Source organism: Orycteropus afer, unplaced genomic scaffold (assembly GCF_000298275.1).
Source record: "Orycteropus afer afer isolate SDZICR_OR568_19922 unplaced genomic scaffold, OryAfe1.0 scaffold00206, whole genome shotgun sequence".
Lineage (NCBI taxonomy): Eukaryota > Metazoa > Chordata > Mammalia > Tubulidentata > Orycteropodidae > Orycteropus > Orycteropus afer.
The window spans coordinates 4,067,054-4,084,299 of NW_006921793.1; the positions used below are offsets into that span (position 1 = coordinate 4,067,054).

General features: G+C 38.6%; 1 protein-coding gene across 1 annotated transcript in view; it reads left to right on the top strand.

Moving 5' to 3' along the window:
• Positions 1–17,246, top strand: part of DOCK9 (dedicator of cytokinesis 9) — a 294,626-nt gene that overhangs the window by 123,911 nt on the left and 153,469 nt on the right. The window contains exons 8-11 of the mRNA XM_042781963.1: positions 13,551–13,625; positions 14,831–14,971; positions 15,455–15,658; positions 15,933–16,055. Of these exons, the coding sequence (XP_042637897.1) occupies positions 13,551–13,625; positions 14,831–14,971; positions 15,455–15,658; positions 15,933–16,055 (543 nt within the window). The remainder of the gene's footprint in view (positions 1–13,550; positions 13,626–14,830; positions 14,972–15,454; positions 15,659–15,932; positions 16,056–17,246) is intronic.

Consider the following 17,246-nt stretch of genomic DNA (forward strand, 5'->3'; position numbering starts at 1 on the left):
CCAGTCCTCTTTGCTTTTAGTAAGCAAGATTGTGTCATCTCCATATCACAGATTATTAATGAATCTTTCTCCAATCCTGATGCTGCATTCTTCTTCATGTAGTCTAGTTTCTTAGATTATTTCCTCACCATGCAGATTGAATATGTATACTGAAAGCATATAATACCAACACACACTTTTCTAATTTTAAATCATGTAATATCCCCTTGTTCTGTTTGAACAACTGCTTCTTGATCTATATACAGATTGCTCATAAGCACAATTAAGTGTTCTGGAATTCCCATTCTTTTCAGTGTTATCCATAATTTTTTATGATCCACACACTCAAATGCCTTTGCATAGTCAATAGAATAAAAGTAAATATTTTTGTGGTATTCTTTACTTTCACCCAAGATCTGTGAGACATCAGCAATGATATCCCTCAAACCATATCCTCTTCTGAATCTGGCATGAATCTCTAGCAGTTCCTTTGCCATGTACTGCTGCAGCCCCTTTTAATCTTCAGCAAAATTTTACTTGCATGTAATAATTAATGATACTGTTCAATAATTCCTGCATTCTGTTGGATCAGCTTTTTTGCAGTGGGCACACATATGGATCTCTTCCAGTCAGTTGGCCAGAGGTAGCTATCTTCCAGATTTCTTGGCATAGACAAGTGAGTGCTCCCAGCATTACACCTGTTTTTTGAAAATGTCAATTCCTTGAGTCTTGTTTTCAGCCAATGCCTGTGGTACAGCTTGGACTACTTCTTTTAAAACCGTCACTTTTTGATCATATACTGGCTCCTAAAATGGTTGAATGTTGACCAGTTCTTTTGGTACCGTGATCTTCTGTATATTCATTCCATCTTCTTTGATACTTCTTGCATTGTTCAGTATTTTGCTGATAAACTCACTTCAGTATCGCAACTCAAGACTTGAAATATTCTATCAGTTCTTTCAGTTTGAGAAATGCCAAGGATGTTCTTCCCTTTCCCTTTTGTAACTCCTAGTCTTTGCATATTTCATTACTTTTACTTCTTGAGCTGCCCTTTGAAATCTTCTGTTCCATTCTTTTACTTCATTTCTGTTATTGACTTCAGCTTCTTTCTGTTCAAGAGCAAGTTTCAGTCTCTTCTGACATCCATTTTGATTTTTTTCTTTTTAATGACCTTTTATTTTCTTTGTATAGGATGTCTTTGATGTCATCTCACAACTTGGCTGGTCTTTGGTCATTAGTGTTCAGTGCATCACATCTATTCTTGAGATGGTACCTAAATTCAGGTGGGTTATAATCAAGGTCATATTTTGGCTCTTATAGACTTGTTTTAATTTTCTTCAGCTTCAACTGCAACTTGCCTATTTGCAACTGGTGGTCAACTGAGCTTCTCCACCATCTCTTTCCATAGCTGTAGTTGATTTGATTCTTGGTATTACATTTGCTTAGGTCCATGTATATAGTAACCATTTATGTTGTTGAATAAAGATATTTCCAGTGATTATCATATTTTGGCATATAACATACCAATGCAAATAACATATACACTCATATGCATATAATGCACCTAGTACTTATAGGAAGCTAATGTGTGAAGTATTTGTGCATTTTGCAAAAACCCATATCATACGTGTTATTTGTGTAAGAGAGTAGGTCACTGGTGCTGCAAGACTCTATCATGTGATCTCTGGTGGTGTTTCTATAACTAAGGCCAACTACTAATCCTTCTTCAAGGGGCTCTAGAACACATTTGGCTACTAATCAAAAGGTCAGCAGTTTGAATCCATGAGTCGCTGCTTAAGAAATATGAAGCAGTTTGCTTCCATAAAGATATACAGTCTTTGAAATGCTACGGAGCACTTCTGCCTTGTCTTATATGGTAGCTATGAGTCCAAATCAACTCGATGGCAGTGGAATTTTAAATCATCTTCTTTGTTTCCAACTTTTATATCCTAGTCACCAGTAATTATTACTGCATCTTGATTGCATATTTGATCAATTTCAGTTGTAGAAATTGGTTAAAAAATTAATTTCTTCATCTTTAGCATTAGTGGTTGGTGTGTAAATTTGAATAATAGTCATATTAACTGGTCTTCCTTATAGGCATATGCTAACAGCCTTGCACTTCAGGATAGTTCTTGAAATGTTCCCTTTGATAATGAATGTGACACCATTCCTCTTCAACTTGTCATTCCCAGCATTGTAGACCATTTGATTGACTGATTCAAAATGGCCAGTACCTGTTCATTTCAGCTCACTAATTCCTAGGATATCTGTCTTCAAACATTCCATTTCATTTTTGACAACTTCCGATTTTCGTAGATTTATACTTTGTACATTCCATGTTCCAGTTATTGATGTTTACAGCTGTTTCTTCTCATTTTGATTCCTGTCACATCAAATGAAGGTCCCAAAAGCCACATCATAAAGCTGAAATCTGTTCACCATGGTTGACTCCGGTGGTATTTGAAATAGCTGAGGCATAGCTTCAGCATCATGCAAGGCACACACAGTATGACCAACTAATAGATGAGTGATCTCTGACTGTTTTAGGCTTTACTGTAAATGGCATAATATAATGTGTACTCTTTATGTCAGGTTTTTTAGCTCAAGATATTGAAAAAAAAAATGGAATAGAACTGAATAGAGTGAAGCAAAGTACATTGCCTTTGATAATGGTAGGTAACATTTCAAAAATGGCACATGTGTAGTGATTGTGTTGTGATATAATTATTGATCATAATCAGAGTTTTAAAAATACAGTATTAAAAGGACTTCCACTTCCCCCCTCCTGCAGCAGCTCTTGGGTTTTATATGCTTTTTTTTTTTTTTTTTTCCAAGAAGGAAGATATCCAATGCAGAATATAATTTTTCAAAGGGAAAAAGAAAATGAATGTAAAAATATAATATGTCATTTTGTCAGTATCTGTCTATCAGTTTGTGGGGAGTGCTTGTTTCTTGGTGGTTCATTTTGATGGTGATGCTTTGTGATCAGTGTTGTCCAGTGTGAAGGGGCCCAGGCACAAACTGGAAACCTCGCCTCAGCCCATTCACAATCGGGGACGCTGAGTAAGAATGTGGTTTTGGTTGTGTATCATTCACCACCACCACATCTGGGATAGGAATCATTTGTTGAATGGAATGGGAGGTTGACTGGTAACTAGCTGTGGTGTTTAAGTTTGTGTGTCAACTTGGCTGGGCCTGGTTGAGTGGCTGGGCAGCTGGATGGTAGTATTCCCCGTGAGACTGGTAATCAGCTCCATGATGGAACCTACTGTGAGCAGCTCAATAGCTGCCTTAGGGATGTGGTCTGCTTCCTGTATGTAAGGAGAAGACTTGGGGAATGGTCTCTAGCTTATGGCACATTTGAACCCTGCATGTAGCCGTGTTGTTGCTCAGCAGCCTGCCATGCCCTGCCAACCTTGGGACTTTCGATGAACTTGAATGAATAGCCTGCTGTGTGGTTTGGTGTGCCTTTTTACTTGTCAACCTTGGGTTTGTCAGCCTCAGCAGCCAATAGCTGTCTGAGTGAAGAAATGCCTCTAGCTTCAGTGGGCCAGGAGCAGGAGGCAGAGCTGAAGCCCAAGGTCAAGGGGCTTTCACCCAGCCCCTGGAGCCTGGCACTTTGAACTCAGACTTAAAGCTTCCAAATTGTAAGAATAAACTCCTGTTTGTTAAGTCCGTCCCATTGGTGGTATATTCTTTTTAGAGCGGCACTAGGTAACCAGAACATTAGTCATCCAGTTTTGTTTTGTTTTGTTTTTAAGAAAGGATGGATTCTGTGCTTATAGAATCAGACATTGATGTAAGGAGTGTGTGTGTGTGTGGGGGGGTGGGCTAGAAAGAGAGAGGCAGAAGACATACCTCTGTGCAGGGAAGCCGTGTTTAGTCTGAGGATAAAAAGGTACATGGTTACATACCAGGAAAGGAAAGCTATAAGAAAGGGTCAGAGCTGGTAAGTTGGGCCACAGTTAAGTAAAAATTGCAGGGAAAATGACTAGAACAATGGCAGAGGGCCTGAAGGTAGTTGAAGGTATAATTTCATCAGCAGTCTCCCCTTCACTCAACTCCTCTTTCTGCCTAACTCATCCTGTTTCCCAGTCTTTTGTTTTCCATTGTGACTGATATATAACCAAACAGGATATGATTGACAGGAAGTTGCTTTAGTACAGAAATAACTGATGTCTCATTCTGGAAAATTACGGAGAGGCTCTTTACTTATGATATGAGTGGTATGGGTTTAGGTTTTCAAAACAATTAGTTATATTCTTGGAACCCATGTTTGTACATTTAGTACTGAACATTTTTATTGCGTTCATATTAGGAGACACACTGTATTTACCCGAAAACCTGTTCTTTTCCTCCTATTGTCTAATATGATCCAAACATTTTTGTTATAATAGGATTTATAGTATCTGAGTACATAGAGTTATAAACATAATTTTAAAAATAAATATACAAACTGTAGTTAAAGTCAATTAATTTGTTTCTTCCCTAGAATGCCAAGGAATAACATGATCAGGTTTGCAAGTCCTATTACTAGTTACTTAAGAATTTTTTTCTCTAGTTACACTTATCTTATGTAACATCACGACAAATGTATCACCTCCTTGTGTAAAGATAATATGAAGAAAACCATCCGCTCCCATCTTAGCTTCCATAGCTTTTCTGTTTTTGAGTAGCTTTAATTTTAAAAAATGGCAGCTTACTCTGAGTTTGGTTTTCCCATGTGGTTTTGAAAGACAAGCAGAGTTTCATGTTAATAGAAAATTCCTATCCTATTATTTTACCTTATAACTTTTGTTTTGAGTTAGTAAACTTACCTTTCTACGTAATGCTTCTACGGTTGAACATAAGACAAAGCATGGTGTCTCAAACTTCTTAGTCTCGTTAAGGATGAATAAGGGTCAAAGTGCAAAATGCAGCAATACTTATCAGAGCCCAAACAGTTTCACAGATAACTTTTTTTTTCATTTTTTTTAAACCTACTCTGTAATTCTTGTTAACGTCTCAGTCCAGAAATGATGTCATTGCATAATAATATAAAAAAAATTGGCTAGGATTGCATTTGTGAGGTCAGCTGGCATTCCATTTCTTGGGCCTTATTCTATAATGCCTTATTATAGCTTTGTAACATAAGGGATGAGATAATGATTCTGGAGAGTTTGATATCTTGGAAGTAGTGCAAATAAATCACGAGAGCTCTTTAAATTAAAAAAATACATATTCTGGTTTCAACAGATTTTGTTAAGTCTTCATATTCTAACCAATTGTGTTTTAATGACCTAATAGTCAAAACAGTATTTTCTTCAAAATAAAATGTTAGCCGTAGTCTTTGGCTTTTCATTATTTTACCTGGTCACAAATACACTTAAAATGCACAGAGTATGTGTAAAGCCAACATCAGCCGTTCTGGAAATTCCTGAATGCTTGGTACATACTCTTTCCTAAGATAAAGAGAAAACATGATCAGCATATGGCATTAGTGATTAGATATGCAGCTTAAGGAAGTTGGGGAATAATCTTTCATAAAGGTGAATCATTCTCTTTTTTTGAGTTCTGAGACATGTCCATTTCTACAGAAGACTGCTCTGCTATTACTCATTGTCTTTCTCCATTTTCCTTTTCCTTCTCTCTACACTGAACCCAACATAGTAGATGGTTTATGGGTAGTATGGCCACAGCAGGGTTTGGGAAAAGCCATTCCAGCTCTTGCTACCTCCACCATATGGATTTTAAGAACAGAGCTGTTACTATCATTTTGAGGAGTACTCGATGACATAGTTTTGGAAGTTATGGTTTTTTTTTTTTTTGTTTTTTTTTTTTAAATATAGTTGTAGGCTCTTAAACTGTGAAAGTGCATATTACAAGTATTGCTTTCAATAAAATTTTTAATTAAAAGATACATCTGCTTGGTATGTTGTTATGTGCCATCTAGTCCATTCTAATTCATAATGACCCCAGAATAGAACTGTTCCTTAGGGTTTCCTTACCAGAAATCTTTATGGGAGCAGATTGCCAGGTCTTTTCTCCCGTGGCACTGGTTGCTGGGTTCAAACCACTGTGCCACAAGGGCTCCTTTTGTGCTTGCTCTAGTAAATAAACAATATCCAAATTTATATAAAAAAGAGTTCATCTTTTCCCTTCATCCTCCATTCCATTCCAGAGCACTAATGGTAATAACCTACTGGGATTCCTTTTTCCCCAACTATATGCTTACAAAAAACATGTATATACAAATACAGGGATTTTTAGCTATTATTTTTTGAAAAACATGTTTGTAATCTACATATTACTCTGAAACTTGTTCTTATCACTTAGTATTTCATGGATGTCCCTCAGGATTAATAGAAGATCTAGTTTATTCATTTTTTCATAGCTATATAATATTCCAAACTGGATATAGCCCAAAGTATTTGGCCATCTACCTATTAATAAACATATAGTTTGTTTTTAGTTTTTAGCCTCTACACACAGTGCACAACAAACATCACTTATTTACCATCTTAAATACTCATGTTCTTAATTCAGTAGGATAAATTCTCCAAAGTTCTGGGTCAGAGGGTATTGTGTTTCAATGTTTTAGATACTGTGAAATTATTTTTCCAGATGGTAATCACTCACATTCCCATCCTAAGTTCTTCTTTTTCTGAATCCTTATCTGAGGAGTGAAAGGTGTTATTTCAGTGTGCTTTAATTTCTGTTTCACTGTCTAGTAGTGACATTTTTCATGGTTTCATATATTTATTTGCTGTATATATTTCTTTCTCTCTGACTTGCCTGTTCATATCCTTTAGCTAATTTTTTTTTTCTCTGTGCTTAGTATAATAGTTAAGAGACTGCTCTGCAGCCAGGCAGCCTGTGTTAGAAGCCAGGTGTCTGTTTAACATTGTGAGACCTTAAGCAAGATGCTTAACCCCTGTGCTTCTGTATCTCCTTTTTTAACCAGGGATGACAATAGTACTTCCCTATCAAGATTGGTATAAAATTTAAATGAGTACTTAGATAAATTTTAGCATACAAATGTTGGCTGTTATCAATAAATACTTTTTTTTTTTTATTCTTTCACATATGTATTATCCTCTTCCTCTAGGGCAAAGCCCTGCCCTTCCTGAGCTCATTTTTTATTTTAAACCTCATATATGGTACATAATATTACACTCCTATATATACTTCTATATAGTATATTAGAGGGATCTCTGAGAGTTCTGGTGGCATAGTGCCTAAGGCATTTCATTGCTAACCAGAAGGCTGGTAGTTCAAACCCATCAGCCACTCCTTGGAAGGAAGATTAGCAATCTACTTCCATAGTGATACAGCCTCGGAAACCCAAGGAGGGGGTCAGTCATTATGACTTGGATCTGACTCGACGGCAGTGAGTTTGGTTTTGGTTTTTCTGGTGGCGTAGTGCCTAAGGCATTTGACTGCTAATCAGAAGGCTGGCAGTTCAAACCCACCAGCCACTCCTTAGAAGGAAGACTGGGCAATCTACTTCTGTGGAGATATACTGCCTTGGAAACCCAAGGAGGGTCACTATGAGTCAAATTGACTCAAGAGCAGTGAGTTTGGTGGGGTTTTTTTTTTTTCCCCAAAATAGTACATTAGGAGCTCTGGTGGCATAGTGCCTAAGGCATTTGACTGCTAATCAGAAAGTTGATGGTTCAAACCCACCAGCCACTCCATGGCAGGGAGACCGGGCAATCTACTTCCATAAAGATTTACCACCTCTGAAACCCAAAGGGGGTTGCTGTGAATCAGAATCAACTCGATGGCAGTGAGTTTTGTTTTGGTTTTGTACAGTACATTGGCAATTCTTTCAGCTACTGTTTATTGAGCAGTCCCTCTGTTTAATGGAAGTTCCTAGGCCTTGGGTAGGCATGGCAGGAGGTTTAAGAAATTGCATTTCCTTTTTACCTATCTTGTTGCAGAGCTGTGAATGAATGTATGGTAGGTTACAATCTTTTTGCTATTGTTGTTGTTACGTGCTGTCGAGTCAAACCTTACTCATAGTGACCCCTCCTTGGGTTTCCGAGGCAGTATCACTAAGCAAGTAGATTGCCCAACCTTCCTTCCGAGGAGTGGCTGGTTTGAACCACCAGCCTTCTGGTTAGCAGTCAAGTGCCTTAGGCACTACACTACCAGAGTTCCTTTTGAGTAATGAGTAATTTTAAAATCTAATGTTGTCCTTTCTTTTTCATTAAAAGATCTCTCTTGTGAATAATACATCCCTTGAAAATTCCTACTAGCAATATAGGTATTTTGTGTCAATTTTGGCTTGTTGTTGTTGTTGTTATTTGCCGTCGAGTCGGCCCCGACTCATAGCAACCCCTCCTTGGGTTTCCGAGGCAGTATCACTACGGAAGTAGGATTGCCCAACCTTACTTCCGAGGAGTGGCTGGTGGGTTTGAACCGCCAGCCTTCTGGTTAGCAGTCAAGTGCTTTAGCCACTATGCTACCAGAGCTCCAATTTTGGCTAGTTACATATATTTATATTATAAAAATATGCTCATGATCTACCTATTACTCTGAAACTTGTTCTATTACTTCGTAATATTTCGTAGATGTCTCTCAGGGTCATCTCCCCCCCCCCACACACACACACATACATATGTTTGAGTATATATGTATGTGTGTGTGTATAGATACATACGTAGTTATTGTGTGCTGTTGAGTTAGTTCTGACTCATAACAACCCTGTAGGACAGAGTAGAACTGCCCCATAAGGTTGGTTTCCTAGACTATAATCTTCACGGAAGCAAACTGCCACATCTTTCTCCTGCAAAGTGCTGGTCATTGACCTTTCAGTTAGCAACCGAGTGCTTTAACCACTGTGCCACAGGAGCTGTTTCTCCTCTCCTTTTTCCTTGTGTTTGTGTATGTGTATACATATGTACAATTTTTTTAAAATAGTTAGCATTACTGTTTGTAATTTTAATTATATGGAGTGCACCACAATCATTCTCATTTTATTCCTTTCTTATCCCATAGTACGGTCAAAGGAGCCCTGGTGGCACAGTATTGAAGTGCTCAGCTGCTAATTGAAAGGTCAGAGGTTCAAACCTACCAGTACTCTGTCGGAGATAGATGTGGGAGTCTGTTTCCATAGAGATTACAACTTTGGAAATCCTATAGGGTCGCTGTGAGTCAGAATTGACTCAATGGAAACACTTTTCTTTTTTTTTTTTTTCCTTTAAGCACAGACAATTTGACACAAGAATCCTTTAGAAAGGCATCAGGAATTGCATGTACATTAAGAATGCATTGCTCTATTCTAGTGTCTATGATCATAGTAATTGTTTTTGTTGAAAGACTCAAGCAGACGATTCAGAAGTAGAATGTGTTACTATTATTGGTGGCTTGTAGCACCTTGTACTAATGGGAAGTGTCATGGGCAGTATACACTGTAAAACAAATTCTTTTGATTCTGTTTAGTAGATTCCACTTATACATGTTATAGCTCTTTTAATGTGAAAAATTAGAATAGGTAATAGGCAAGACAAAATAAAGAAGTGGTTCTATATCCCACATGGAGAGAACCTGTGTCTTAATTTCCTAGTGTTGCCATAACAAAAATGTTGTTGTTGTTGTTGTTGTTGTTATGTGCCGTCGAGTCAGACCCGACTCATAGCAACCCCTCCTTGGGTTTCTGAGGCAGTATCACTACAGTAGTAGATAGCACAAAGTAAATGGCTTTAAGTAACTGAAATTTGTTTTCTCAAAGTTTTGGAGACTAATTGTCAATTCAGGGGTACAGAAAGGGCTATGCTTGCTCTCTCTGTGTCCTCTAGGGCAAGATTTGTGCTTGTCTCTTTGAGGGTCTGGCAGCCCCAGGGGTTTCTTGGCATTCCTTCATTTGTAGATGGATGCTTACATGCTGCTTTCCCCCTGTGTGTGACTCTCCTGTTTGTCCTTCTCTTTTATAAGAACCCATTCAGATAGGATTGGGATTAGGACCCATCCTACTCTGGTGTAACTTCCTTAACTGATAATGTCTGGAAAGAAAAACGCTAAATCCCCAAAGTCACATTCCCAGGTGCATGAGATAGGATTTCACCATGTTTTTGAGGGACACAACTCAGTCTGTAACAGCCTGCCACAGCCACATCTTTTACCCTGTAAATATGAACAGAAGATTTGTAGGCCTGTCTCTCACCCTCCCTAAAATGAAGACCCCATAATTACTATCAAGAGAAAGTTTGTTGTTTTTATTCAGAAATTGAAATGGAATCCAAGGAGGCTAAATGGCTTTGCCCAAGTGGACTCAGCTAGTTAATGACAGGAACACAGTTTCTCAGTTACCATTCTGCTGGTCATTTCATGTTGCTAGATAGACTGTTGGTTAGATGGAGCCATCATAGAATTTCATTCATTGCTACAAACCTATTAGAACAATTACATGGCTGAGAAAATTAAGGTGTTTAATTTCTCATTAGCAATAATTAGAAATCTAATAGTAGATCTCACAGTCACCAACAAGGAAAACAAGTGCCTTCTCTACTTTGCTCTGGCTGTCACTGCCCACTGAGTGCTGGGATGTGACTCATAGTCTGTGGGCAAAGTAGCAGATGAGAGAGGTCATTCTATTCTAACTCTATGGACCTAACAGTGGAGATGAAGAGTAACAGTTCTGAATGCCAGGAAGAACAGGATATAGATTTGGAGGCATGAGGCATGAGAAATAATGAGGTTGGAGATGATTTCTATATTATGAATGTTTTAGAAGCTTTTCCTTTTCTATGTTTTCTTTCTATTCCGAATCCTACATCCCCGCTTTCCATGAATGTCACTGTATGTCTTTTTTTTCCCCTCCCTGGCTTTTCATCTGTCCATCCCTCCAGTGTTGGCGCCCCTTAGATTCTGTCCTCAGACTAATTTTTCACACTTTCCCCCATGGGATCTCTTCTACTCCCAAGACTTAGATTGTCCGTCTTGATGCTGATGCCTTCCACATTTTTAATTCTAGCCATCATCTCTACCTTGTGCTCCAGTCCCATCTGTCTGTCTACTGTGTGTTTCCACTTGGAAGTCCCACAAAGGATAAACTCCATTTTGCTTATCATCTTCTCCACAAACCTGCTCTTTTTCCTGAATTACCTATCTCAGTTAACAGATACACCATTCAACAGATTACACAAACTAGAAATGTAGTAGGATTTTTATGGGTCTTAGCTTTCTGTTAGGTCCCTGGGTGGTGCACTTTATGCTTAGCTGCTACTGAGTCCGAATCTAATGGCAACAACAACTCACTCGAAGGTTAGCAGGTCTAACTCACCCAGTGGCACCATTGGAGTAAAGACCTGGCAATCTGCTTCTGTGAAAATTACAATCAAGAAAACCCTCTGGAGAAGTTCTACTCTGTAACACATGGGCCACCATGAGTTGGAATTAACTTCTTGGCAATGGTTTTGATTTACTGTCTCCTTAATTGGCACTTTTATCTCTCTTCTGTCTTCTCCAGACCCATCGATAACTGCGTTAAGTAGTTCATACTCTCCTGGGTTCTCATAGTAGTCTCCTGTTATTTGTTGTTATTTGCCGTCGAGTCGGCCCCGACTCATAGCGACCCCTCCTTGGGTTTCCGAGGCAGTATCACTACGGAAGTAGGATTGCTCAACCTTCCTTCCGAGGAGTGGCTGGTGGGTTTGAACCACCAGCCTTCTGGTTAGCGGTCAAGTGCCTTAGGCGCTATGCTACCAGAGCTCCTTAGTCTCCCATTTTTTTAATCCATTGCCTTAGTGTTGCTCAAGTGATGCTTCTGAAATGCAGATGTGGTTATTTCATTCTGTTGCAGAGGTTTTTAGTTTGTTTTAATTCTGACTGAATTTTCAGTTCATAGCATACAAATCTCAGACTGATTTCTCATCACTTTTTCCCTCGTGGACAACCATTCGGTTATGGGTCTTGGTGCAGTTTATGCTTGACTGCTACTGAGAACCATTTAGCTGTAATGAATGCTCATTGCTCAGATGTGACTTGTACCTTTTTACCTGCTGTTGCTGCCTCACAGAATGCACTTCTTTCCTGTCCAAATGGTCATTGTCCTTTAATATGAGCCTTCCTCTTGGACACTTTTCCTGACTACCACCTTCTACTCCATGCTAGCTCCTACCACATCTTATGCTTTCTTTTGTCCTATTTACTGTCTCTTTATACTCCATAGCTCCACCAGAGGTTCCTTGGGAAAGGGGACTTTTTTTCATTCATGTTTGTATTCCTGCTGCCTATAACATAATACACTCTCAATAAATATTTATTGAATAAATCAGTAATACCCCTCTACCAAAACAAAACAAAACCAGTTGCTGTTGAGTCAGTTCAGACCTATGGAAACATCTCTGTTGCAGAGTAGAACTGATCCATAGAGTTCTCAAGACTGTGACCTCTCAACAGTAGCAGGTCACCAGGCCTTTCTTCTGAGGCACCTTTGGGTGGGTTCAAACTGCCAATCTTTTAGTTAGTATTCAAGCACTTAACGATTTATGCCACACAAACTGCCCTTTAAGATCTGCCATAGTTTTCCTTCCCCTTTCCTCCATTCAAAAGTTACTGCTTTTTATTTTCTCCTGCTTGTGCCCTCATTCTAGACAGGGCTCTAAATCCTTCCTATGATCTCAGATTATTTCTAGCCTCAGTGTCTTTGTTCATACTATACATCCTTTTCATTGAGCCTGGGATGTTCATATGTTCCTTCCCCTGCAGAAGACCTCTTTAAAATCTTAAGAAGCAAAGATGTCATTTTAAGGACTAAGGTGTGCCAGACCCAAACCATGGTATTTTCAGTCACCTCATGTGCATGTGAAAGCTGGATGGTGAAAAAGGAAAACTGAAGAACTGACACAGATGAGTAATGGTGTTGGTGACGAGTATTGAATATACCATGGACAGCTAGAAGAATGGACAAATCTGTCTTGAAGGAGGTACAACCAGAGTGTTCTTAGGAAGTGAGGATGGCAAGACCTTGTCTCACTTAACTTTGGATTTGTCAAGAGGGACCACTCCCTGGAAAAGGACATCATGCTTGGTTAAAATAGAGGGTCAGTGAAAAAGAAGACGACCCTTAATGAGATGAATTGACACAGTGGCTGCAACAATGGGCTCAAACATAGCAACTATTGTGAGGATGGCACAGAACGGGGCAGTGTTTTATTCTGTTGTACATAGAGTTGCTGTGAGTTGGAGCTGACTCAATGGCACCTAACAAGAGCAACCTCTTCGTTCGAAACTCACTCTTTTTTCCATTACTTTATGAAGCTTTTTTTGAGAGCTGAATGCTTAATTATTCTCTTCCATTCTTTGTATTACTTACTTATGTGTTACTTTGTGTTACTTATGACTCTACAGTTGTTTGTCAGCTTCATAAGGATAAGGATTGTTTTAATTTTCTTTTTCTAAAACACATTATGTGCTACCTATTTGATAGTATATGTTTGTTCATTGATACTAAGTTGACTCTTAAGATGAGGCAGAGTTGCTTGAGGTTGGCTTTTCAGGATTGGGCACATATTTGGACATTTCCTTAAGAAATTTTTAGGTTTTTAAGATTTTTTTAAGTGTGATTTTTATTTTCTTATCAGAGTACCAGAGAAGCAGAAATCAAACTGAAAAGTGAAAGCAGAGTTAAACTTTTTTACTTGGACCCAGATGCCCAGGTAAGAAATATTTATAAATTTGCAACTAAGTGGGAGGGAAGAAAACTTTTGACAGGGTTATTTATATATTTGCTTATTTGTTTATTTTGGACTGATAAACAATACAACATTAAAAAGAAATTGAGAAAAGAGGAAAACCAACCTATAATCTCAACACTGTGGCACAACTGTTGTTAGTATTTGATAGTCACTATGTGAAATCCATGTCCATGGAGTTGATTCTGACTTGTAGCAACCCTATAGAACAGAGTAGAACTGCCCCATAGAGTATCAAAGGCTGTAAATATTTATGGACCCAGACTGCCTCATCTTTCTCTTACAGAGTGGCTAGTGGGTTTGAACCACCAACCTTTTGGTTAGCAGTCAAATGCTGTAACCGCTATGCCACCAGAGCTCCTTAATAGTCAATCAAACCTATTGCCATTGAGTCAATTTTCACTCATAGCAACTCCCCTATGGTTGCCAAGGTTATAAATTTTTACAGGAGTAGATTGCCTCATCTTCCTCCTGTGGAGAGTCTGGTGGGTTTGAACCACAGACTTTTTGGTTAGCAACCCCAGTGCCTTAACCACAGCACCACCAGAGCCCCTACTGATAGTCAATAGGTGTTTGATAATTGAGAGAGTTTCATCCAAAGACATTCTCAAGCCCACTCACATCTACAAAGTACATACAATAAGCATAAATAATCATCATTGTATATGCTCATTGGGTGATGCTTTCTGACTAGCCTAGACTCTGTCCTAAATACAAGCCTTTCAGTGCCCAAGTTACATCTGTGTCCCAGCAAAATCCAAAACTCTCCTGTGCAGTGAGCCCCTTCAGGGTTACCCAAAGGTTCATAGGTTACTTGGAGAAGGCAAAGGTCCTACTGTATTTTCTGCCTATTCATTTTTATTTTTTTTTATGGAGCTCCTTTTCCCCATTCAACTTTAATCATAAGTATTTTTCTGTTTTTTTCCCATAGACTTCATAACCATAATGTTAAGCACTGTATTATCATCTACAAAGTAGCTAGACCATCATTTACTTGACCATTCTAAAATTACATCGTTTTCTGTTTTTTAATATTAAAAGTGACACTATTGCAAATAAATGAGTCTATGTAGCTTTCTCATATTGTAGACATTTTCCTTAGGATATGTTTGTGATGGGATTGTTTAAATGGGAACATATTATGTCTGTGTTTGCATTTTCTTTTAAAGAAGCTTGACTATTCATCAGCTGAACCAGAAGTGAAGCCATTTGAAGAGAAGTTTGGAAAACGAATTCTTGTCAAATGCAATGATTTGTCTTTCAATTTACAATGCTGTGTTGCTGAAAATGAAGAAGGACCCACTACAAATGTAATTGACCTTTTGCAAAATAAAAGACTCCCCCCCTGCTCCCAAATATTCAGAGTTTTTCAAAAGTGCCAGTTGCAGTGCAGCTGCAGGACATGAAATTCTAGTTCTTGGTATCAAAGACGTACAAGGGTTAAATCACTGTATGGAAAATCAGTTAACTTGTGGTGACAGGATATTTTTGAGAAAGAAGAAGGATGGTGGGTTTACACTCAGTGTTCCAGGGGACCATTTTTAAATTAGATATTTGATGAAAGCAGCTGTCTGTTATCTGTAGAGTATAGATTAAGTAGCAAAGCACTTAAACCATAATATAATTATTGTTGTCTCCCAAAATTATAACCTCTGTATGGCAAAGGATGGGACACTTATCAGTCATTTATAGCAGCGATCATAAATAGATCTAGTTTCTCCTATAATGGCAACATTCTTTTTTCCTGACAGTTTGAGAAATATTGATGGTCTGGATTATTTTGTTTTGTTCAGGTAGAGCCTTTCTTTGTTACTCTATCCCTGTTTGATATAAAGTACAACCAAAAGATTTCTGCTGATTTCCATGTGGACCTGAACCATTTCTCAGTGAGACAGATGCTGGCTCCCATACCCCCATCCCTGATGAACGGCAGCGGGCAGCGCTCACCAGCACTCCAGGGCATCCTTCAGGAGGCCGCCATGCAGTACCCGAAGCAGGTGGGGGCATGAACCCGAAGACAGCACTACTAAGAATGGTCTTCCATGTATGATGTAAATATATGGGAAATGCCAAGATGGGACTTTGTAGTGCCCTATGGCAGTTCTCCAAGTTGCCTCCTCTATTGAATAGATGTTTTGAGATGATGAACTCTTAATCAGTTAACTAGTTTGGCACTTGGTGTTACTTAATAGCTATACTGTTTGCGCTTTTTATTTATTTATTTATGAGGCTGTGAATTCTATTCACTGAAGAAAATTGTCTGTCCTCTAGGGAATATTTTCAGTGACGTGTCCTCATCCAGATATATTTCTTGTGGCCAGAATTGAGAAAGTCCTCCAGGGAAGCATCACACATTGTGCTGAGCCATATATGAAAAGTTCAGACTCTTCTAAGGTATGAGTGACTTTTATGGGTTGTTGTTGTTAATTGCCATGGAGTCACCCCTGACTCCTGAAAATCCCATGCACAAAATGGAACAAATGCTGCCTGGTCCTGTGCCGTCCCCATGATTGGTTGTCATCCATAGCATTTTTTTGGCTGAGTTTTGGAACAGATCTCCAGGCCTTTCTTCCTGTCTTGATCTGGAAGCTCTGTTGAAGACTTTCCACATTGTAGCAACACACAGGTGACCACTGCCAGATGGGTTGTGGGTGTGCATGAGGTGCATTGGCCCGCAGTTGAACCCAGGTCTCCTGCATGAGAGGTGAGAATGCAGCCATTGCATCACCAATGCCTAATGCCTCTTTAAAAAACAAATGGGGAGAAGTATTTAGTGTTTCTTTGTTTGCTTTGCCAGTTTATGAATCTGCTTTCAGGTTTGGTGTGGTCTGTTGGTTTTAAATGTTGTCGTTAACTGTTATCAAGTAGCCCTTGACTTCTGATCGCCCCATGTGGAATGGAACAAAATGTTAAGTCCTGTGCTATCTCCATGATTGGTTGTGGATCAGACAATGTTCCTTTGTGATCCATAGCATTTTCATTGGCTGGCTTTTGGAAGTAGATTACTAGGCCCTCATTCCTAGTCCACCATAGTCTTCAAAAATCCACTGAAACTTGGTCAGCATCATAGCTACAGAAACCTCCACTGACAAATAGGTGGCAGCTGTGCATAAGGTGTATTGGTAGGGAAGAATTCTCCCATTGAACCACTGGGGCCTCATGTTTTAGGCTTTATCCTCTATGCTATATGGATTAAAAGCAATTTGAAAAGAATTGATTTTTTAGTGGCTTTATATCAAACGATCCTTTAAAAAAAAAGTTAAGCTATATTAATATCCTTGAAGAATTAGAACACATGTATTTGCTGATAGATGTATTTAATTTTATGTGGTTTTCAGTGAAAAGCAGTCTGATGTATAAATAAAATGTTCATTTAACTAGTCCATCCTTATCTCCTAAAATAATTTGCAGAGAGATTTCCAGCTTAATAGTAAACTATTTGCCATTTTCTTATATATGAGCTTTGTTCTATCATTTCCTTAACATTAACTGTCCATTAGTTTAGATATTCATGTTTTAAATCTAAAGAGGCATGATTTTACAAATGTATCATGATATACTGTTAAAAGGAAAATAACTTTCCAA